Raw genomic sequence first — 24,368 nt, forward strand, 5'->3', positions numbered from 1 at the left:
GGCTCCATTCTCCTGTGGCTGGTACTTACATCCTCTTTTTCCTTCTTCCTCCACTAACTCTCAATTCTGCAGATCTGGCAGCCTCTGCTCAGGCCCCACTAGCAAATCAGACACTTTCAGTGCTCAACCCCCACTATCAAAAATAGGAAGGAGAGATGCTCTCAGCCCACATCCTGCGCTTGAACAAAGTTCCCACAGGTGGTTCAGCCCAGGCAAACATTTATGTAACAACTTTCAGTTCACAGCCAACCTAGCAACTAGCATATCTAGGCTCCCAAGGAGTCACTCATTCATTCATCAATGGACTACCAATGATTGACCTGCTATGTATGGGGTCCAGCTGGAAGTGCACAAATGAATGATCTATTCATTTATTCTTAACCTGCTCATTTAACAATGACTTTCTTTTTTTTTTTTTTTTTTGTCTTTTTTCGTGACCGGCACTCAGCCAGTGAGTGCACCGGTCAGTCCTATATAGGATCCGAACCCGCGGCGGGAGCGTCGCCGCACTCCCAGTGCAGCACTCTACCAAGTGCGCCACGGGCTCGGCCCATTTAACAATGACTTTCTAAGGTCCTATGTTGTTTCAAGCACAAGTCCTGAAGACACCGTGGGGAGCAAGAAACAGTCTTGACCTTACATTCCACTCAGTGGAAGGGAGAAGGGTTAGTCTATTGTTAAACAACTTTATAACAGTCCAGCCACATACACACAAAGTCCAGAAGAATGTACAAGAGATTTTTAATACAGGTTTGACAGCAACCTCTCACTTATAAAGGGTTCTCAGATAAGGTGGATATTTGGGTGCTGCCTCCTGCAGACTGTTTTCTTCACCTGAGTCTTCCTCACAGGCCACTGCTCTCAGCAGGGAGCAAATGCCCTTCTCTGAACCTGCTTCTCTCCGCTCTCCACCCGCCCGCCCTTGCCATGGACACTTCGCCTCATTAAACCTCCCTCTTGCCTTGTAGATGGGCCTTTCTTAGCAAGTATCCCACGTGCCCCAAGCTGATATATGATAAAAGAGCCACCTTCTCTTCAACTTTCAGGCACATTAACAAAAGCTCTTTTCTGTTACAAAAAGTTTAGGCCTGAACTGGGCCCCAGAACTAGCAACGTGAGGAGGTGCCAAGCCTCAGGAATGCAAGCATGTTAGGGCAAACAAGAAAAATCCATTTTGCTGTATTTAGAACAGAACATTTCTCTCTCTCTTTTTTTTTTTTTTTTTTGCATTTTCCCCTTTGATTTTTCCTGGCGTTCTCCCACTGTTTTCTCTTTTCCGACCCATACCTATTTACATAGTGAGCAAGGTCATGACATCATTCCTCTCTTCTTACCTATCCTCCCAACTTTTCTGAGACAGCCCCTGTGCCAAGACCGGACTGAGAATTTGAGGGAGACAGTACCTTCCAAGGACCCTGGTGCAGCGTCAACCTGGTGTTGAGCTGCCTCCCATCTACCACCAGAGGGCGATACTTCCCCAGCCTCCTGCTGCGGAGGCTTCCACATCCTCTATAAGGCCCTAGCAGTTCATTTTAAAGTGTAGATTTTCCATAAATATTTCTTGGACTTGTTAGATACTGAATGGTCGAAAGCAGTATTTCTGCCCTGGGCTCCAATCCTTCCACCCATATTCTCTTCCTCTTCCACAGTGGAATTTTGAGTTTAGAACATAGAAATGTCTCTAGTGGTGGGGAAAGAGCATGATGAGTCTAGTAAGGAACGTTTCCAAGTTAGGGTTTGAGACAGAACAGGCAATGGAGCAGAAGAAGACCTTGCTTGGGAGAGAATCCACAACTTGGACCTGGAAGAAGACTTGTTTAAGAAGAAAGTCTGCAAACAATTGTCATGACCTTGACAAGGAAAGCTAAAATCTGATTGACTAAGTTTCCTTTTTCAGTCTTGGGGGTAAATTTATCATTTTTCTAGAATTAAAATGAAAGGAGAAAAAACAAAACAAAACCATACATCTCTTTACCCACCAACATAGTCAGGCATGGAGTGTCAGGAAAGAGGAGATAAGTCATTCACGACTCTTTAGTATACTGTCAGTGAGGCTGGTCATCTGATTAAAATACTGAGGTAGGCGTCTGCAAAGAAATGCAAGCACGTGGGCAGTTCATAGGTGCACTTGGGAAATGCTGGAGTTACCATTTTCAGCAGGACAGGACGTGCTTAACACAAGAGTAGAAGACCTCAGTTCACCTAACAAAGAATACCTAATTGAAGTTGGGAGGCTGGGGTTTAATTTTAGGTTCTGATTCTAACTAGACGTGGGTTCTTGGACCTGTACTTAAACATCTCTGGGCCACGGTTTTTCTTCTCTCAAAAATGAGGGAATTAAAATTGATAAGAGATCTTGAAACTTTTTGTTGTTGTTAACATCTCAGAACCCTTTCTTCAAATGTAGATTTAGAGAAGCCCAGCGGGTACAAACAGAAAGATGGACTGCTCTGCTTGAAGCTAGTACGAGTGCCTGGAACCACCTCTTCCTATGAGGCTGTCCTTGATGGGGATCCAGGGAAAACCAGACTGTGTGAAGTTCAGTATAAAAGTTACTGGACAGAATAATCCCTGGAGTTATTTCCATTTCTGTCAGACTGCAAGTCAAGCACCCTAACCAAATTAGTTGCTAAAAGTTGTTGCCAATTCTGACATCATGCTGGACTTTCACCTGGGAGTCATGGAGGCACCAATATTCAATGATGACACAGTTATTTTTCACTCTTTTGTTGCTCTGTGACAGAAAATCTTTCATAAGTACTAGAAAATTCCCATAAAATCTCATTACCTAATCTAGTTTATCTGACTAATTATAAACAACTGAAGAACTGTAAAAAGATATTTTTCTACTGAAACTTTTGAAATATTATCCTGAATATTGTAGTAAGCCCCTTGTTTTATCAAGTTCTAACTCACAAACGTCCATCTCAGGATAGACTCCAACTTTAGCTTATCCCAGGGTTCCTAAATGTGACTGCAACCTGGCCGGTGTTCTAAGCTGCCCTTTCTCCCTGCTGGGGGTGTCTGTGGGTGGCTCGGGATCACCTGTTTCACACTCACGCTACAAGTAACCACTGCAGTGCATGTTCTTCCAGCACCAATCAGCCCCTGTTCTGCTAGCACGCCACTCTAAACACAGACTCTCTTTGGTGGGGTTCCATTGCCCTTCTTCAAGCAGGATTTAAAATGTATCTAGGCGATTTTTCTTTCCCACGTGGCTCTCACCTGATATATGGGAAATGGCATGCCAGAGGCTTGAAGCCTGAGAGAAGGCTCATGGGACGAATATACAGTGAGAGAACAGAGACAGAAAAAGCAAGAGACAGAGAGAGGGACACGGAGACAGCCAGTGATGTAAAAGGGAACTGGAAAGGTGAGCGGGGACCAGACATGCAAGGCCTTGAGAAACTGAGTCTTTAAATCTGGGGTACAGTTCCATTCTAACAAGTTGATGGGGTCTCCTCAATAAACACATGTTGAAGTTTTTGCTTTTCACGTTTCACGTATTTCTTGTACTTAAGGGCTGCACAGTCAAGTTGGGGAGACAAACATGTACACCACTACATTACAATGCAATGTGAAGATATGAAAAGAAATAGGATGTGCAGTGAGCAGAGGAGCCAGCTAGTTGCAGCTCCACAGAGAAGGCGTCATTTGGAGGTGCCAGGTGAAGAATAGCTGCTGTGTGGGACCAACTGGGATGGAAGCACTGTCTAATTAAATGACCCAAAACAAGCAGACCAGAGGTGAGGCGAGTGCAGAGAGAAGTGAGGGGAAAAAAGAGAGAGACAGATCATGGATGATGGGGAAGGGAGATTCGGGGGCTAGAGGGTGATGTGGGGAGGCAAGGCCAAAGTGTCACCCCCCTCCCTTCTTAAGGCCTACGCCTCTTTGGGGTGGTACCAGATGAAAAGAGTTTCTCAGCAGCTGTCTCCAGAGCAGCTCTTTTATGACAGGCAAGAATTGACATTTCTCAAGTCTGGGCTTCATTGCCAGGAAGTTTCACAAGGCAGATTTTCCAGGGGAAGTCCCAGGACTCTCCTGGACTTCTTCTTGATTCCTTCCCGTAGGACACGCTGTCAAAACCTCAGGGCATAAAAGACCCAGAGCGTGTGCATCTCAGGGGAAGCTGGCCAGGGATATGGGAACAACCACCATGGACCAGAAGTGTCTCTGGGCAGGTGAGCATGGGGCTGATAATTCAGCAGGAAAGTTGGTGAGAAGGGAAGCCCTGTGGAAGAAGCGATCTTGCTTCTTTCCTGGGACTTCTGTCTCTCTGTTCACCTCAGTATCAAAGAATATCAAACTAATCTGATCTTTCCTAAATGGACAAGAAAGCAGTAATGGCCAGAGTCCTTTGGACTGTCAGGATGTTCTCAGTTTGCACAGAGGTGCCTCTCATCCACAGGAGAACTGGAGCTGAAGACAGGAAATGGGCCAGGATTTCTTAGTCTTTCAATGGATGGGGCATTCTATTGGGAGGCACACCTTTTGTGGGCTGTGCTTTGGGTGTATTTTAGAACTGTTGGAGAGCTCTACATTTCTCATCTGCAGAATGGTTTGTTGGATTAAATGTTTTCTAAATTCCCTCTTTCAGCTCTAAAATTTTGATCCCAAACTCTGGCTTTCATGGTGGCTGGGAATTTGGATGAGGGCAGGGGTGAGACTAAATAAATAAAGCTATGGGTGAATAATGGACATTTAAAAGGAGAAGGGATATGTCTGATAGAGGAAAGAAGCCGTGTCATTGGATCTGTTCATTCCTCTTGCACTTTGACTTATACTCTTAAGCCATGAGTGGCCCACTTGGCAAGAGCCTTTTTAGTTCCCTGGTGAAGTTCTTAGCCCTGGGCCCTCTGTAGGGAGGCAGCACTTTGGAAAAGGGCCTGGAGGCTGACCTGACAGTAGATGTGGCGATCAGAAATTTTCTGACCACTTAGTGAGTGCATGGAGAGCCAGCTTCTTGCCTACCCTGTCCTTGCCTAAAAAGAATGCAAATCTATAAAAGAGAAACCTTGTTGCAAATCTGTAAAAGAGAAACCTTGTTTCCCAGCCCTGAGCTCTGCAGCCACCAGCTCCAGCAGCTGTGTTGTCCAAAGTTTTTTCTCCTTTTTAACTGCATTTTTCTCCATTTTCAGACCCTCAAGCGTACTAGTGAGGCTAAGTCTGGACAATGTCCCCAGGCTGGGGACCACAGTTTGAGGGGTCTTGCCCATTGGGTGAGGTTTCTAGGACCCAGGGTCCTGCTCTTTCCTTTCCTTTAGGAGGATTAATTAAGGACAGATTGTTCTCACCAGTCCCCCCAGGGGAGGTGTCCTATGGAGGAGAGGCAGGGCATGACCTTAAGCATGTACGCAGAGTACCACCAGAGGCAGCTCATGCCTCTCAATTCACCTGGCCTTGTTTTAAGAGTCACTTGCTGATACACAGGGTGATCATTCATCTCAAATTGCCCAGGACAGTTCTGGTCCACGCTTTCATCATAGGATATAGTAATCCTTTTTATTCTCCAAAGGGTCCTGTTGGTTAATAAACTATATGATCATCCTACTATATTCAACTCTAGTCCAAACTCTGAGCTCCCTGAGTACAGGAAAGGCATTAATTCTACTTCAGTTTCCCTGGTATCCTGGGCAATGCTTGGCACAGAGCAGGTGATGCAATAAAACTCTGTTGGATACATGAATGAGCAAATGAATTCCCAGTTTGGAAAATATTTCTGCCTAGGGATATAAGGACCCCAGTGCACTCAAGGGCTAAGGACTTCAAGGCCCTGTAAAGAGAACCCATCAGCTGTGGCTGGAGAGCCCAGAGGAAGTGTTGCTTTATGTTGTATGTTGGCACGTCCTCATACTCACTGCCGTCATCTGGGACAGATGAACCAGGCTTGGCTCAACAGATTTCTCTTACCGCCCATCTATTACAGGTTTAGTGGTCTTGCTGCTTCTCCAGGGAGGTAAGTACTCACTGCCTGGGTCTCCTGGGTTGGGTCCTTACATTTCTAACGCTCAGTTTCTATCTCTACTACATGCTTTTTCTTTTGATTACTCTCAGGTTTTGCCACTAACATATTTATGACGGAGACTTTGTTGTGTATATCTCTTTGTGCATCCATGGTTTTGGTTCTATCTCTTTGAGTCTCTCTCTCTCTCTCTCTGTCTCCCTTGTACCTAATTTCAATGTGTGTGTGTGTGTGTGTGTGTGTGTGTGTGTGTGTGTGTACATACACATACACAACTTATGTATCATCTCTGTTTCATCCATTTGTCCACACACATTGAATCTCAGTGCTCTGGGGGTGATTTACACACTGATGCTATCTCTGTCTCTGGATGTATTTCTCAGCTGGGGTCTGGGTATTCCAGAGCCAGCACTAAGGGCCCAGGCTGAATGAGCCTCAGAGGCTATGGCTGAATGAGCAATGGCTGCAGTGGTGATCTTGGGGAGAAACCATGGCTGTCTGGACCCTAAGGCAACAGTACTGGGGTCCCATTGCCTCTCTTCACTCTACCTCAGGATGTGCCTACAAACTGGTTTGCTACTTCACCAACTGGTCACAGGAACGGCATGAACCAGGAAAATTCACCCCTGAGAATATTGACCCCTTTCTATGCTCTCATCTCATCTACTCGTTCGCCAGCATCAGTAACAACAGGGTCGTCATCAAGGACAAGAATGACATGATGCTTTACCAGACCATCAACAATCTCAAAACCAAGTCAGTGGATGGCGGTGGGAGCATTCTGAGTGGGTTCTGGGGGAGGGAAGTTAGTCCCGATCTAGGCTGAAGATCTACTATCTCATTCATTCATTCATTCATTCGTTTGTTCATATGTATTTCTTTGGGTATAATTCTGATCCTAATTGTTCTTCTCCCCAGTGCCTCATCCCTTCACTGAACTTAGTTGCTAAGCAGCCAGGCCCTGTTTGTCCATATTCTTCATATCAGGAACTCTACCTTTTAAGCAAAGATTTCCCTGGCAGCCAGAAAAGAAATAATCAGCTTGTTTTTCTACTCCAGGAATCCAAAACTGAAAATTCTCCTGTCCATTGGAGGGTACCTGTTTGGTTCCAAAGGGTAAGACCATGTCTCTATTTTTCATTCATTATACCATTTGATTTCTAATCGTCACTACTTTTCCTCTTCATGAGATAAACTAGGCATCGAGGGGGTCTTCCCTTGCCTAGGTGGCAAAACTGATCTGAGTTTTGTCACAAGAGGCACAGCACTAGGTTTTCTGGTGTCTTAGAAGGAACTCTGCAGGATCTTAACACAAGCCCAGACACTTAAGGCCTGAGAGAAGCTGGACCATGAGCAATATTCAGTAGACTCTTAATTATTTGCATGAATGTTTTTCACCTTATGGAATATGAGGAGATGATTTTAGTAAGGAAGTGAATTTTTTTTTTAATCAATTAAGGATTTAACTTTACACCATGGGGTAGTTTGAATGGGTTATTTCCACTTAAAAGCCCGGCCTTGGCCCACAGCAGTCAGTGGACTGCAATATTCTGGGTCAAAGCTGTGCAGCCAAATGGCCTAAGAACAAGCAGAGCAGTAGAGGAGAAAATCAGGTCTGCTTTGCTTGAAAACAAAGTAACTGTTAACACAAAGCATACATTATAAGTTATGTTTTCTATTCACGTGAAAATGATGTCTCATTTACATCAAGAGCTAAATAAATACAAATACATAAGATGATACATTTTTTCAGTCTTCAACTACAGGTATTCTAATTTTGTATTTGTTCTGCTTTAATTTTTTAAAGTGCTAACATTTTTAGAAGTCCAGCCAGAAGAGTCTTTCAGTTTTCACGGAAGTGAAACTACAACTTACTTGTGCAGCTCCTCGGTACTCAGTTACAGCTGGAGTAGGCAGAGAGAAGTAGATGTTAGAAGACCTTTGTACGTTTCTGCATACAGAGAAAAGGAAGATCAGCCTAGCTCATTTAGTTATGAGTTAACCCCACCATGAATACCCTTCAACTATGAATGGGTTTCCATGAGAACTATTCTTCTAATTCTCAAATTCTCTCTCCTTTCGAATACTTACTTAAGATCAGATTAAATTAAAAATGTCTTCATTCATTCATTCTTGCATGCATGCATGAATTTATTCATTCAATAAATAGGTTATCGAGTGCCAACTGTGTACCACTTTAGTGGTTTTAAGTAAGGCTTTGGAGATAGACACATTTGGTGTGGATTTCCCTTTAGACATACGCAAGTGGTATGCAAGCTGTGTGCTTTCAGGCAAGTTCTTTAAAGTCTTTAAGCCTCAGCTGCTTCATTTTGTTTTATTTTTGTCTGTTTGTTTGTTTTTTAAAAGCTATACGATGAGAATAATAACAGAATATACCTCAGGACGATGTAGTGAGGGCAGGTAATGCAGGCAAACTGTTTAGCGTAATGCCAGAATGCAGTAAGGGCTCAATGGTTGTAATAACCATTGTTGTATTATTATTATTATTATTATGAGGGGAATATCAGGCTTTGTGCCAGGTGCTGTGCAGAATACTTAAATATGTGTAATGCAGAGACTTGCTTCTAAGGAGCAAATTTGTACATTTCTATTGAATGGGCATCTTTCTTAAAATTGCAGGTGTCTGCCCAGAGGCTCAGGTGCAATGGCTGTCTAATCATTGTAAGCACTTTGAAATGCAAGAGAAAAACTAGAAACTGATTTCTACTATGGTTTTTGATAGTGGGCCAGTTTCTTGCTAAATCCTCCACTGTGCAGCTGAGATACAAGGATACTTCAAAAAGTCTGTGGAAAAATGGAATTGAAAGATAATATGAACCTTCCCCTGAACCTTTTGGAGTATCCTTGTACATGCAGGAACCAAAATACCTATTTAATATTGACCGAAACAACATTAATTTATGTGCCTTGGGTTGGGAGGTGTCGTGAACGGTGGGAAGTGACCCCACTTAAAGCATATGTCTACAGGAAAATACCAATATCCCATCTACAGTTTTGGATTTTAAATGCTAGTGGTGCCCTCAGTTTGAACAGCTGAGAATCAACTTCATGGCTGAAAAATTCTAGTTTAAATGAAAGCCCCCGAAGAGCTGCTGCTTTCTGAGTCTCCCTGCTTTTCATCAGAAGTCCTGAGGGTGAGGAGATCTGAGTTGCCTATTTGTGACTGCGTTGCTTGTTTGAGGAACATGAAGTCTCTGTTTTTATGGAGTTTTCCTAAATGTTATCACGTTGAGGCACATAAAGCAGGATTAGCAACCTCAATCACAATTTAATGATGGCCAGACCAGAACCAAGAGAGCTGATTAATGACAAAGTGGCCACCAGAAAGGACTCTGACCTGGGACTTGAACCCAGATCTCCTACCCCTTAGGATTTCCTAAGCCCACTACACTGGACACAAAGCTGGACACTTTAAAGCAGCAAAAGCAGATTTTTATTTAGGAACTATTGCAATAGGGGAAAAGAGACCTCCGTACAGTACTGGGTTCAATTCTGAATAAAACAAAAGCAAGTGGGGATTTACAGCTAAAGAGCAGGTTGGGGGAATCAGTGGATGGAAAATTACTAAGAGGAAATATTAGGGCAAGGGGGATTGTTGCTAATCTGAATCAACAGGATTATTGCTAAAGGCAGGCCAGCGCGATCAGATATCACTTGGGACATGGTGAGGGGCGGTAAGGAATTCAATAAGATTTGGAGGGTGATCATATACCAAGAGTAGAGGATTCTCACTAAAATGAGTTAGCAGGATTCTTGCTAAAACTGGACTTTGCATAGATAGACACAGAAGCCCAAGGTTAAGGCCTAGTTGAGAAGGGGGCTCAGAGGAGCCCGACTAAACTTTGGTCAAGGAGAGTCTTTGTCAAAGGCAGCTCCATTACCCTGCAGGAAGGTCTGCAGAGACCCCAATGTTCCTTTTCCTGACCTGACCAATTTTCTGGCCTCACAATCCTTTTTCCCCTCATCTGTTCCATAAGGAGCAAGGGTTGGGGTAGACAAATAGTAGGTGAATACTGGGGAGGGAAGACTATTTCAAGATTTCTATGAGAAACTTGTTGCACTGTGGGCATTGTATGTTCTTTTCAGCAAATACTTTTATTGCCTCTCTCAGTTTCCACCCCATGGTTGATTCTTCTTCATCACGCTTGGAATTCATTAACTCCGTAATCCTGTTTCTGAGGACCCATAACTTTGATGGACTGGATGTAAGCTGGATCTACCCAGATCAGAAGGACAACACTCATTTTGCTATTCTGATTCATGTAAGCCAGACGCAATGGTGCACTCAGTGCCTTCAATGCGCAGAATCCAGGGCCACGTGGGAGAGAAAAAGGAAGGGACTGGGTCTGGTCAAAAGACACAGCCCCTGCCTTTGAGAAGCCCCCACTGATGGGGGAAAAGCCTAAAATGTTGTTACTAGTTTAAGGCAGGGACAACATCAAACAACGGAGCCTCCTTACACAATTAACACGACCAAAACAAAGCAACAGCCATGTACGAGTGCGGGGCCAAAGAATTTCCTGGGTACTGAAGTAGCTGCATAGAAGATCTATCAGGTAGATCAGATAATCTATCAGGAGGAAACCCAGATAGTTCTTTCCTGGGTACAGTGAGACTGGGGTCATCCTGCCTAATGTGGAGAGTTTCTGTGCAGATACAGGCACGAGACATCCCCATGGCAGATGGGAGGGAAGGGCCAATCGATATGGTTCTAGAAACTTCATAGATCCCAGGCAAGAAGCTTAGCACTGTATTCTTGGAGGGAGACTCCAACACCATGTTTCCTTGATTTTCATAGGAGTTAGCAGAAGCCTTTCAGAAGAACTTAGTAAAATCTACCCAAGAAAGTCTTCTCTTGACAGCAGGCGTGTCCGCAGGGAGACAGATGATTGATAACAGCTATCAGATCAAGAGACTGGCAAAGTGAGTACTTCGGGGTATCTCCTCTGTCCCTCTGCCTCCAGCCTGGTCCATGCACACGTCAGCCTGTCGGACATGTCAGCATGCCTGAGGGATGAGGAGAGGAACAGAGGGAAGGTCACTGTTCAAGCCTGCATAATTCAGCCAGGAACAACTTCTTTACAGTGAATTTCAACCCTTCTAACAGCCTTCAAAACCCAAGACAATTACGTACAATTGTTTTTACTGCTGTTCATCACAGGATTTCTTTCTTTGCTCTGGCACTTTAGAGAACTGGATTTTATCAACCTCCTGTCCTTTGACTTCCACGGGTCTTGGGAAAAGCCCCTCGTCACTGGCCACAACAGCCCTCTGAGAAAGGGGCAGCTTGACAGAGGGACGAGCTCCTACTACAACGTGGTGAGTGACACAGAGGAAACGCAGAGGAGTGCTGGCTGTGGGGGTGCTGAGGAAAGTCCATCATGTCACATGTTGCTTCTGCCCTGGACTGAGGAGGAGCCCCCCAAGAGAGATTCAGGTAACCTGGGAAGCTAGTCAGTACAGAGGAAACGTTTGACCAGACACCAATAAAATGCCACCTGGAAAATGTTGGAAGACCTGGTAGTTGAAGGGCCCTGAGATCTGCCTCTGGCCTAGGCTGTCACCCATCCCAGTCTGCTCTGGATTCTCCATCCCAACACCTATACAGGTGCACAGAGCTTGTACCCTCCTGTGTCATCTATGTTCCCTATTTAATTTGATCTTTAAAACAACCCTGTTGAGGTCGGCTGGGCAGGCAGCATTATTCCCACTTCACAGATGACAAAACACAAGCCCAGCTGAGTCCCTGACTGCTTGAGGTCATGCTGATGGGAAGGTCCTGAAAAGTGGCAGGAAATGGAAAATCCAAGAAAAAAAATTTTTATTTTCTTGTTGTTGTTCTGGTACATGTATATGGATGTGTATTCCTAAAAATTTGGGAGGAAAAAAGTGGTCTGGGTGGCCTGCTTGCAGGCCTTTGCATTTAAAGTTACAAAACTGGTCAGTCCAAAGCTAGCTCTTCTGATTTCTAGCTTGGGGTTTTCTAGGACTCCACATGGCCAAGTCACAGCAGCCTCCTTCAATTCCTCCTCTCTGTCGTCTGTCTTTAAGGATATCGAGACATATCTTCATCTTCTCCAACCCCTTATTTCATTCTGGAGGGCAGAAAGGCCAAAGGTATCCTCTTACTCCCAATCTTTCCTCTTGGGTCCAAGGTCATTGAGAGGCCTTGTAGATGAGGAATCTGACTACCACCTTTGTCATAAGCACAATTAGTGTAGGCAAATTCCATAGGCAATTGACTCAAAGGGGAAAGCAAGATGATGATAACCTTGATTTCATGTTTTCTAGGTCCCTTGCCTGATTTCATTTGTGACTCACTGTCCAATTTTCTTAACAGTACTGAATGAGTCTCTTACCACTGAAGAGTGCTAAGTGCAATAGAACAAGCACTCTGGTCCTGGTGGGACTGTCCACACTTGGATGTAGAAAAGAAATCAAGTAGTCACCTCTGTGAAGTTTGGGATGGAATGGAAGCTAAGAGAGGCCTGACACATTTCTTTACCTACACCCCAGGCCTCAGTCGATCTTCTCTTTCTAGGAATATGCTGTGGGGTACTGGATACGTAAGGGAATGCCTGCAGAGAAGGTGGTCATGGGTATCCCCATGTATGGACGCTCCTTCACACTGGCCTCTGCAGAAACTGCCGTGGGGGCCCCTGCTTCTGGTCCTGGAGCTGTTGGCCCCATCACCGAGTCTCCAGGCTTCCTAGCCTATTACGAGGTACCTGGAGCCTCCCTGTGTCCTCAGCTGCCTTCCACATCTGGATAGGGGTTCCAGCTTCAATCGACCATGATGAAGTAACACATCCTGGGTGTTGTGAGGGAGAAGTACAGAGTGCTATTGGAACACATAAGAGCAGCTCCTAACTCTGACTTGGGAAGGGGTCAGGGATGCTCCCTGGAGGAAATGAGACAAGCTGAACTCTGAAGAGGGGGTGGAGCTAGCCTGGAATGGGGATGGGTAGAGGAGGGTATGGGAGGTTGAAAAAGGGAGATTGTCCAAGTTTCTTGACTTGGGTAACTAAGTGGGTGGCAATGCCATTAATCAAGACAGGGAAGACAGGAGAGGGAGTGGAGTGGGACTTGGTCCTGATCATCAGATCCGTTTTGAACATTCTGAGTTTGAGGAGCTTGTGAGACATATAGACAACAAGTGAGTGGTTGAGCTTATGGGTTTGGATCTCAGGAGGTCAGTTTGTGATGCAGATTCAAAGGTCATCAGCATGAAGATGGTATTTGAAGCTAAAGCCTACAGTGAAAAATGAATAGGGTCCAAGACAAAACCCAAGGAACTCCTGCATCTGAGGGATGTGCAGAGCAAGAGGAGCCCATTAAGGAAACTGACAAGGAGCAACAAGAGGGGAAGGAGAACCCATAGGATTCTGTACCAAAGAGCTTAGAAAAATGTGTGTTTCAAGAAGGAGGGAGTGGTCAAACATGTCAGATTCTGCCCAGAAGTCTGGTAGATCATAAGGATAACAGCTAAAGTTGTTCAGCTGATTAGACCACCATTTCCCACTGCTCCTCAATCTGGGGAAATTAAAAAAAAAAAAGTCATATGGAAAACTAGAAATCTAACAATAATTCAGCCAATAGAACCTCTTGAGACACTCCTATATCCCAAATACTGGGCACTGTGGGAGCTAGAAATAAATAATTCTCCATCCTTGCCTCAAAGGGCTTGCCATCAAGGTGGAAAGTATGTAGAATACAAATATAACTAGTTAAACGAGAGTTTAAAGACAAGATAAGTATAATATTTAATAATATGACAGAGGTTTTGTAAAACAAGATGTGATTAAGTAGCCAGTCAGTGGTGTGGAGGGTCACGAGATCAGAGATGGGTGACTGGGCAAGGCCCAGTATCACGGTTATCGCAATACTTCACATTCGTAGAAGAGGAGAGATTTGTGCTGGGCCTTGAAGGATGGACTGGAGTTTGATCAGGTAGAAGAAAGAATATCATCCTAAATCCTGGTCTCAACTGGGAGTCCTAGCCTGACCTCTCATCATGGGTGTGGGCATGCTGTAAGCCCTTGCTGAGTGACTTGGCACCCAGTGAGGTACCCGGTCAGTGTAATGCTCAATTTCCCCCTCCCTCACACGGGGGATGATTGATGCACCATCAGTTCAGTTGGCAAGGGGAAAGGGGCAAGGATTATCACAAGAGTCCTCATTGAATCTCAGGGTCCCTGACATACCAGAGAGGGAATAGAAGCTGACCCATTCTTGGATAGTTGTAGGTTGATAGCAGCAACACTCTTTTTTTGGCAACTGGATGGTATGGATCTGAACCTTTGACCTTAGTGTTATCAGCACCATGCTCCAACTGAGTGAGCTAACCAGCCAGCACAACAACGCTCTTAATATAAGGGACAAGAGAGGTCACTGCTCAGAATTGCTGGTAGGTTTTTAATATGGACCCATATTGAAAACTCCTCCATCTCATGGAAAGTTTAGGTTGCTTGCTCACTTTGTCACCTAGGTAATAAACATTGACAAGCTGATTTTGCTTAAATATTCAACTTTCGTCTTCTGCCTTCTTTGAGATAAAAGAGAGTGTTGATCATCCAAAAAGAGTAAGCAATCCAAAATGAATTTTCTATATGATGGTGGAATCCATTTTTTTTTTTCACTGAAGATTTATATTTTTTAGTAGCTTTTATGCTAGCAGAAAGAGAAAGTAGCTGATGATGGGTAGGGGGAGATATCTCCCAAAACAGTACTTTTTGGGAATAAGAGGGGACCAGAGGAAGTAATGGGATTGATGTGGGTTTAAGCCGTTAGGTGGGATTGATGGTGGAGGTCGTCATAATACTTCACATTTGTAAAGCACTTTATTGTTTTCCAAAATTTTAAACATATATTAGTTCATTTGATCCTAACAACAATATTGTAAGGTAGGTGTATGTAGGAGACATAATTATTTCCATTTTGAAAATGAAGAGATGGAAAGGTTTATTGGTCAGTGCTGGAGTCTGATCTGGAACTCAAGCACTTTCTGACTTCCAGCTGCTCGTGCCTCCTCCTGATAAGGTCTTAGCACAGACAGTTCTCAGTGGTTTACCTTGGATTGTCCATTCTGTATGATGTCAGGTCATTTCTCTCATTGTCTGATCCCCAGGATAAAGATTCTTTTTTTTTTTTTTTTTTTTTTTTTTCTGCCCCCCCACAGGATAAAGATTCTGATATTTTCCTCAAGCCCCTAGTGGCTCATCTGTCCTGTCTACCTTATTAAGTTTTAAGAAGAGCCTATTACTGACCCTCTTCTTCTTTCTTCCAACAGATTTGCCAGTTCCTGCAAGGAGCCAAGATCACGAGGCTCCAGGATCAGCAGGTTCCCTATGCAGTCAAGGGGAACCAGTGGGTGGGCTATGACGACACTGAGAGTATAGAGACCAAGGTAGGTAGGCAAGATGGTCTAGAACAGAGGGATACTCCTCTGGGTGGGGAGTTGTTATATGTGGAAAAATGCCTCAATACTCTGTTGAAAGAGAGATGCTTCTGGGGCCCCAGACTCTAGGATGGGATCCAATGGTCTCTGTAGCCTAAATCTAGTGGTAACTCTAAGTCACACCTGTGAGCACCTGTGGTACAGGCAGGAGAATTGGAAAGGATGCAAGGAAGAACTGAGAACAAGTGGAGAAGTGAGGAGTGGAGAGAAAAGAGGAGTGAGAGGGAGAGGGAATAAAGGAAAGATTGGTATCTGTATATACATGGTTATCCACCTTGTCGGTTATCTCAGGACAACTCCTTCAGTCTTTATCAAGGGTTACCTATCTAGGAGGCTCCAGATTTCTGACCCTACCAGTTCTTAGACCTTGGTAAGACATTTGTTTGCCTTCAGGGCTTAGGGCAGGAAGGAGCCATAAGTGTAATTGATAACCCCAGGGCACTTGTCTTGCTAAGGGCTCCCTAGTTTCTATGCTTTAGAGTTTTCACAACCTCCAAGAATGCTGGACCTGGAGTGTGATGACTCCGTGAGCCAGAATGAGAGCAGCTAAATGTTGGTGGTCCTCTCTTTCCGTCCCTGAGAAACCTCTTGCTTCAAGGACTCTCTAATTCCTTAAAACCAATAAGTCTACTGCTGCATTCTATGCTCAAGCCCTCATCTGAACCTGACTTAGTCATGGCACTTAAGGGCCTCCTATAATTTCTGTATGTCCCTTTCTGCCTCCCACAGGTTCAGTTTCTAAAGACTTTAAACCTGGGAGGGGCTGCGATCTGGTCTATTGACATGGATGACTTCACTGGCAAATCGTGCAGCCAGGGCCCCTACCCTCTTGTCCAAGCTGTCAAGAGAAACCTTGGCTCCCTGTGAAGAAGGTAACAGAATCTGGGCTGGGCCTGGCAATGGGTGGAGAGATGGGCAGAGCAGGGCACAGGAGACTGGAGGAGATTGTGTTCACATATCTGGACCGATCCTTTCTCATGCTCTTTTATATCTTTTGCATGTTTTCTTATCGATTAGGCTGGGCCTGTCCTTTTGGTAGGCTTCCCAGACTTTTAAAATAATAAAAATAGTAATTTTAGTTGCCATTTATTGAGCACAGTGTGAGCTAAGGGCTTTGTTTACACATATGAGGGGAATAAATATTGATCCCACCCCAATTCTTGGTTACAAAAACATCAGCATGTTTTAATTTCCTGAATCAGAATAAATTTGACCCTATGCTCTCAACTCACTGGACTGATGAGAAATCCAATCTCAGTCATTACCTAGTCATTACCCTCCCCCCACCTATAGTTGATCTTACTTAGTCTAGACATTTGGGAGATCCCATGGTCGTCATTGATATGCTCCTTCCCAAGCGTACCTGTGACCTTGAAGGCAGTGGCTCTGCTGCTGCTCCATCCCTGGGCCCCAGACTCCCTGATTGCATTGGAGATCCTCTCGTGCAGGTGGAGCCTGTGCTGACCAACCAACCATGCTGAGATCCATTGGCTCTAGGGCAGAGTGTGGCAGAGCAGGGGTCTGGGGCTCACTGCAGACAACTAACGAGAACCAGCCATGCTTTCCTGGGGAAGGGTCCAGAACGGTTTGAAAACTCCTGGCTGACTGGCCATCTCTGAGCATCCATGGCTTAACTCAGGTTACTGAGTTGAACTTTGAAATACTCTCCCTTTTGTTTCCAGGCTTAATTTGCAGCAGAGCTGGCAAGTGAGCTTGCTGCCTGCTTCCTGCTCCCTCTCCAGGATCAGGGTTTCCCCAGACTCCAGGGCTTTCTCTTCCAGGCCCTCCCTGACTTTCTCTCAGACCTTGGATTGGGCCAGGCTTTGCTCTCCTGCAGCTGTTGCCTTGTTGCCCTGAGGCACAATTAAAAAAATCATCTTACTCCAGCCAGTGTGGACTCATTTTTTCAGTCCTCAACCCTGTGTATAGAGTTGTCCTGCCCTTACTAACTTTGGGGCCCAGGGCTAGGGTACAAATGGAGGCCTGCATATCCCATGTTTAGGTATTAAAAAGAGCTAACATACTATTAAAATATGACGTATGATCCTACATTAACAAATATGACTTCACAACAACCTAGAAGATCAGGTTTGAGTTTGGAATTCTCAGACTCCTCGGAATTCCCCACCAGAATATGGCAGCGGCTGCCCTCGGCTCCCAGTCCATGGGCAACCCCCTTCCCTTGCTACATTCAGCTCTGTCTCACTGAGCAGGGGCCTCATGTCATACTTGTGGACATCTCAGGCTTTGCATCCAAACTTTGTATCCAAGCTTCGTTTACACCCCACCCTTACCCCCCAACATACACACAAGAGCCTGTTGGCCGGGTATGTGCACAGCAGCATTGTTGCCCACCTCAATGTTGATGGACCCAGGGAGAAGGCCTGTGCAGGCCCTGAAAGTGGGCACAGGCTATTAGGGCTATGGGGGCAGGAATCCTGGGTATCCGGATGGTGGTTTGAAAGAGGAGGGATGAGCTCCAGGTGGGTGTGTCCCTAGCCCTACAGTCTCCTCACCTCATGAGTAGGGGTGCAGCTGGGAGAGGACCAGAGTGGGACCCTCTAAAGCAGGGAAAGCAGTTTATGGCCCATGGGTCAAACACAGCCCATTGCTTATTTTTGTAAATAAAATTTTATTGGAACACAGCCATGCCCAATTTCTTTCCATATTGTTTGTATCCACTTTCTATCTACAATGGCAGAGTTGAAAAATTGTAACAGAAAGAGTATAGCCTGTAAGGCCTACAATATCGACTACCTGGTCCTTTATGGAAAAGTTTGCCGACACTTTCTCTAAAGCATGATGCCCGTAGCAGGGACCCCTCTTGCCCAGGACTAAGGTCAGACACCTTAATTTTAGGATGTACTGTTTTCTCCCGTTCTCCCATTTCTCTTCCAATCTTTTCCTGCTAGAAAAATGATTTTTATCCTGACCTTCGAACAACACTTTCATGCACATATTTAATCCTCATGGCTTATGAAGTAGATGGTAATTAGCCCAGTTTTCAGATGAGCTAACTGGAGCTCGAGGAGTGTAAGGACATCTGTCTGATGAGTGGTGGCAACTAGATTGAATCTCAGAACATGGCAGCACCAAAATTTCTGTGGAGGAGGAGATTAGAGGTGGCTACATGATCTGATGGGGAATACAGGTGGGAATACTAGGAGACTTGTTTCACAATTGCTTTGAATATCCCCTATGACTGAGAGAACAACGGACATGCATACCAAAGAATGGGGATGGCACACACTGATGCACAGTAGGGAAAATTAGTCTCCAAGTTTCCCTAAATGCTTTTCCAGTGCTCAGATCTTCTTTCTACAAGGTAGACATTTCTTGGAGCACCTCTCTGACTTTCTAGCTCTGGGTCAGTCCTTTGCTTTCTCTGGTAATCAAGTTCTAGAGAAGCAGAAGAGCAGAATAATTAAGAACACAGTCTGGAGTCAGATCTCTTGGGTGCACACTGGCTTTGTCAGTAACCTACTGGCTATGTGACCTTGGGCAAGACTTTGTCTGTGCCCCAGTTTTCACATTTATAAAATGGGGACAAGGGCACTTACTCTCAGTGACATGATGGTTAATATTTACAAAGCATTTGCACCAGTGCCTGACACATAACAAACATTACTTGTTTGTTGTCGCTTTCATTAAAAGAAAAACTTTAGACCAATAAATTTGACAGAGTTTATCTGAGCAAAGAACAATTCATAAATCAGGCAGCACTTAGAACCAGGAGAGGTTCAGAGAGTTCTGCTCTGCAATGTGGGCAGTGAGTATTTACAGACAGAACAGGGAAGTAAAGTACAGGCGTAGCTTGACTAGTTACAGCTAGGAATTTGCCATATTTGGACATGATCTGATGAGTTGGCTGCTTGTGATTGCCTGATATCCAACTAGCTGTTACAAAAAAAATATATACTGCTAAACTAGGCTTCCGCTTGTTTACATATTAAGTTAGGTTGCAGTTTCTTACACAGGAACTCAAAGTATAGAGACATCCTCAGGCCAAATTTAATTTAACACTTCCATCATCCTGCTGTTGTAATGAGCACAAGACGGGCTACGAACAGCTAGCTGCCCGACACGTTAACCTTGATCTTGCATGGAGCCTAAGATCCCATTAAAGTTCTGTATCTTGGGCTTCAAGCCCTGAGCTCTGTGGAACCCTCTTGAGTCCTCTGCTGTGAGGAGAAAACCATTTACTTTGCAAACATCCTGGAGAAGATTAGGATCAGGGCTTCTCCTTTGACTGGGGTTGGGGTGGGACCCTGGTCAGCCTTTTTTTGTTTTTGTTTTTGTTTTTCCTCTTTTTTTCCCCAGACAACCCCTCTGAGGAGATCTTTGAAGACTAAGAGTCTTATGCCAAAGAGGAAACACATCTTAGAGTTGCACAGGGGTGGGTGAGAGTCAGAAGGTCATACGAACCCCGCCCCCAGAGGCAGGACGTCTCTGCTCAGATCACAGCTCTGCTACTTCTCAGTGTGAGCTTTGGCAGTTTGTGTAGTTTCCTTGTGCCTCAGTTTTCCTAATTCATGAAAAAGATGATAATAATAGCATCTGCCTCAAGGAGTAGTTTGGTTTAAATAAATTAATACATGTAAAGCACCTGACACATTGTAAGTACTGAATGAATGTTAGCTACTATTATGTTCGATACTGGTCCGATGCTAGTTAGTCAGTGCCTCCTGTTTTTGGCAGTCTTCTAGGGTTCAGGCAAACGCTAGGCTGAATCAGAAGCCTGGGAAGAATGGGGGAGGATTATGGGTGACAGCACTGGGAGTACCATCAGCCCTGCATGACCACATCCTTGTACTGAAGCCTCTAGGATCCATTCTTGTGTTCTCTGTGAATCCAAACTGCCTCTAAATGGGTCTGGGATTGAAATGTCCAAGGACGTAATCAACATCTTTCAGAAAATCTTGAAAACTTACCTGGTAGACCTCTAAGTAGGAGATATCTCACATGTGCTTGGAATGCAGCCAGCACCACCACCTTCTCTTAGATGGGGTTTTAGTCAGGCTGCATAGATGCCGTGGGGCTGGTGTCAATGCCAAGGGTAAAGGCAAGCCTGCCTTGGAGGGGAATGGGCCACACGTTTGCTCCTCTCATTGTCTTCTGGGGCTGAGAGACCCTCAGACATGGCCTGGAAACCTATGATGTGGCATCTTGGTGGGCTTCCTGTAGGTGGAATCCCTTTCTGTATGAGTAGTAAGGCTGGGGATGGAGTGAAGGAAGGCAAGTCCTAAAATATTGTGATTCTCAGAGCCTCAATCCAGGAGCGTTTTTGCAGCTGTCTTTTCTCTGATGTATTTGGTTCCCTGGGACTTTGTCCCAGGACTTGCAGCTTCTCCTTTTTGAGTCAAAGCCTAATTAGAAATGTCTGTCCCAGGTCAATTTCCTCTGTTCTCTGTAAACTAGACAATCTTCAAATAAAGAGAAGTAACCTTGGAAAATGATGCTTTCTTACTCCAAACCTGATGAAAACTCACAAACTCGTAGGCCACTACCCAACATCTATTGCTACAATAGAATCAAGGAGTGTGGTCTGGGCAGGAGCTGCCCACCCTTGTGCCCCAAGGATATAGCCCAGTCAAATGGTTGCCTGACTTCCTTTGTCTGTACTCCTCCCTTAGGATCCAGCTGGTCTCTTATGACATGTGGGGCCTACTCTGACCTGTAATGATCTTGGACCCTAGGTCAGCCTCCTACGTGTGCCAGATATGCCATTCTCTTAAATGTATCTTCAGCCAACTGCCTTTTAAAGCTGTTCTCAAAGAATCTCCATTGTGTCCTTGCATTGATTACCCAAGAGAGAAAACACAGATAAGATTCAGAGGGTGAAGGGGAGCCATGTGCTACCCCTACCCCTTTCTTCCTGATCTATCAACTTGCCTACAGGAGAGAGCCAGGTATAGGGTGGAGGGCCGGCAATGCTCACTATAAAAAGCTGTTAAGTGCCCATTCAGACTGGAACTCACATCTAGGACTCCCCATCCAAATGGGCAAACTGCTGGTAGTATTTCCCAGGCGAGCGAGCTGAGCTTTCAGAGCACCTGCTTTTTCTCCTCCATTCACTCTCTGTGCCCTCCCCTACTCCTGTGCTCCAGGTCTGCATTGTCTCTTTCCTCTCTCGCAGCCTCCTGGGGTTCATAACATAGTGGGGAAGGAAGGAAAGGCCCACTGAGCACCTGAGGGCTTCATACGGGAGGGAAAGTGTGTAACTCTGGTGGAGTGGGATGAAGCCATGCCACCCTCTCCCCGTCTCCACCCATGTAACATGATAGAAGATGCGGGCCAGCCCTTCCCTTTCCAATGTTCTGTGGTTCCTTCTCAGTGCCAGCCACAGAGCAGGAGCTCAACACATGCACTTCATCAAATACCAGGACCAATTAGCAGAAAACATGAATGAGGCGGATGTTCTGAATGTAGTACTCTGGGAGCAGGTGTGAGGAGGTTGGGAGGTAGGCAGAAAAGTCTTAAGGAGTTCATGCAGCTCCCCCAGGACTAACTTGTTACTCAGAAAGGATGACCAAACTGTGGGTAGGAGCCCACGAGAAAGACCGGTGGGCCAGGCACAGCAGCACATCTGGGTGTGGTTGAGTGGCTTGGAAGGGAATAAAATTTAGAAGGATCATCTGAGTTGAAAAGCAGAATGAAGTTGGTTCTGGAAAAGCTGACTCTAGTTCTGAGTGTGAAGAGACTGCTGTGGAAGGGCCCTCTACCTGAAACCACCCCTTCTCCACCTCCAATGCCCTGCCCCACCAATCTGGCTTATCTTCAGGTCTGTTCACTCGGCACATATTGATAGAGAGTTGGCTATGTCCTGGGCACTATGCTGTGTCATGGTTACTTGGATGCTGTGTCATGGTTACTTGGAAGTGTAAGCAGAGCCCCTGCCCTCAAGGAGTTCACATCTCACGGGTAGACCAGCAAACAATGATCTTTCAGTGTGACGGGTGCTGTGATAGAGATATGCACAAAATAAGAGGAGCCTAGAGGGAGAAACAGGATGCCCAGTCCAAATGTCACCTCTCTTGGCAAGTCTTCCCTGACCTCTGTTTTCCATAATACTCAGTTCTTATCTGGGTTTTATCACTTGTCACATTTGCATTGCACCTATGTGCTTACAGGTTTGAGTTCCTCACCAGGCTGTGAACTCTTTGAGGAAGGGACCCTGTCTAGTTTTCTTTTTATCTCCAGCACCCAGTACTTAATAAGGATTTGTTGAAAGAATAGCAACAAATCCTCCTGGTTCCTGAGCTGTCCACCATCATCTGAGCTTCCAGGTAGCTAAATAAATACCTACAATAGCCATCTCCTCCAAAAGCATCAGTCTATGCTTTTGTTGGGAGCCTATGTTGGGAAAGGACTTATAGAGCAGAGGGGGCAGGGCCCAGGCCCCCTTCTCCACTTACGACCAGTGCTGCCCCAGGCCTGCTCCTTCCCAGCAAGGGAAAGGATGACTCTGGCACCCTCTGACCAAGGTCTCTTTTCTTCTTTAGTGCTAGCCCTCTGGCTGCAGCTGGGTAAGTACCCCACGTGAGGGTGGGGGTACCAGAGTACCCTGGGGAGGGACATTAGTCAGGGCAGGGCCCAACCTTTTATTGCCCTGCCATTTCAGGTACAGCAACCAAAATTGTCTGTTACTTTACCAGCTGGATCCAGTACCACCCTGGAACTGCCCACTCCATGCCCGAGAATGCGGACCCTTGCCTCTGCACGCACATCATCTATGCCTTCTCTGGCATGGCCAACAACAGATCACAACCATCAAGTGGGATGATGAGGCCCTCTCTGCCAGCATCAATGGCCTTAAGAACTAGTGAGTTCTGGGTTGGGCTCTGTGCTGGGTGGGAGCTTTTCATGTGAGCCTTTCAGAATTTCCCCCAAGAGACACTGGCACCAGAATCTTAGCCTTTGAGTGCTGCCCATAGTCATTCTTCCAGGAGAGGCGGGTTGCTACTGTCGTTTTTCTGGATTATTTTCTAACCAGATCCTCAGCGTTATATCCTATGTGTCCCTGGAGGTGCCATCCACAAGGGATTCACTATGATCAGTGTCCCTTGAAGCTTGCCATGTTGCAGTGTGGCCCCATGCCAACCTGTGAAATTAGCTACCAATTTAACCTAAAGTGGTTCTTGTGCCAGTTAAATGCTTAGCATATTTATTGGGTGACTACTACATGCTAGGCATTATCTAAGTGCTTTTCATTTATTATTTTATGTACTCTCACCATAAACATTATGAAGTAGGCATATTAAAACCATTTTAAAGTTAAGGAAAGTTTGTCAAGGGGAGGTTAAAAGCTTTCTCTAGCCCAGGAATAGAACCCAGAACCCAGGAATACCAGATCAACTTATCATATAGGTTGACACTTTCATTCTGTTGGGAATCCAGTGGGTAGGTTTTATGGTCCTGTTGCCAGGATCTGGGGTCCTGCTGGGAGACACCATGGTATAAAGGAGTTAGTTTTGAATCCTGGTGCTGCCACCTTACCAGCTGGCTGAGTTTAATCTCTCTGAATATCACTTAAAGGTGAATTGAGATTAGCAGTCCCTGCCTTGTGGGATTGTAAGGGTTACAGGAACAATGCATGTAAATTGCGTGGCATTTAGTGGACACTCAGTAAATAGTAGACCCTCCCACTGCCCCATTCCTTGCTCTTTCCTTTAGGAGACTCAGACTTTCAGCTTGTTGGCCTAGTGTATCCCAGTAGCTTCAGCCCCCCTACTGCTGTGCTAAGGAGCTGCTTTTCAGCTCCCCCGTCCTCCCCAGGATGCCCTGTCTTTTCTTCTCTCGAAGCTCCCTGCTGTACCAGGATCCATCCGCCCACTCGCAGAGTAGGGAGCAAGAACTTGTCCAATGAGTATTTATACTGTGCCCTGGAGGTACCCCCAGCAAGAGGGCACCTTGTTCCCCCAGAGAGCT

At 45.4% G+C, this 24,368-nt stretch overlaps 2 protein-coding genes across 3 annotated transcripts in view; both read left to right on the forward strand.

Moving 5' to 3' along the window:
* Nucleotides 1-4,141: 4,141 nt before the first annotated feature.
* CHI3L2 (chitinase 3 like 2) lies at nucleotides 4,142-16,307 on the forward strand. Of its 2 annotated transcripts, XM_063104338.1 has the most exons (10): nucleotides 4,142-4,181; nucleotides 5,927-5,956; nucleotides 6,517-6,718; nucleotides 7,022-7,078; nucleotides 10,095-10,245; nucleotides 10,782-10,906; nucleotides 11,173-11,302; nucleotides 12,525-12,707; nucleotides 15,273-15,389; nucleotides 16,170-16,307. In XM_063104338.1, exons 1-10 carry the CDS (start codon nucleotides 4,142-4,144, stop codon nucleotides 16,305-16,307), a joined length of 1,173 nt encoding a protein of 390 aa, XP_062960408.1. The 2 variants fall into 2 exon arrangements, with proteins under 2 accessions (XP_062960408.1, XP_062960409.1); XM_063104339.1 differs by lacking the exon at nucleotides 5,927-5,956.
* A 6,592-nt stretch (nucleotides 16,308-22,899) lies between these two features.
* CHIA (chitinase acidic) overlaps nucleotides 22,900-24,368 on the forward strand; it is a 53,201-nt gene continuing 51,732 nt past the window's right edge. Inside the window, 3 exon segments of the mRNA XM_063105809.1 lie at nucleotides 22,900-22,966; nucleotides 23,062-23,196; nucleotides 23,199-23,262. Of these exon segments, the coding sequence (XP_062961879.1) occupies nucleotides 22,900-22,966; nucleotides 23,062-23,196; nucleotides 23,199-23,262 (266 nt within the window).

Source organism: Cynocephalus volans, chromosome 8, assembly GCF_027409185.1.
Source record: "Cynocephalus volans isolate mCynVol1 chromosome 8, mCynVol1.pri, whole genome shotgun sequence".
Lineage (NCBI taxonomy): Eukaryota > Metazoa > Chordata > Mammalia > Dermoptera > Cynocephalidae > Cynocephalus > Cynocephalus volans.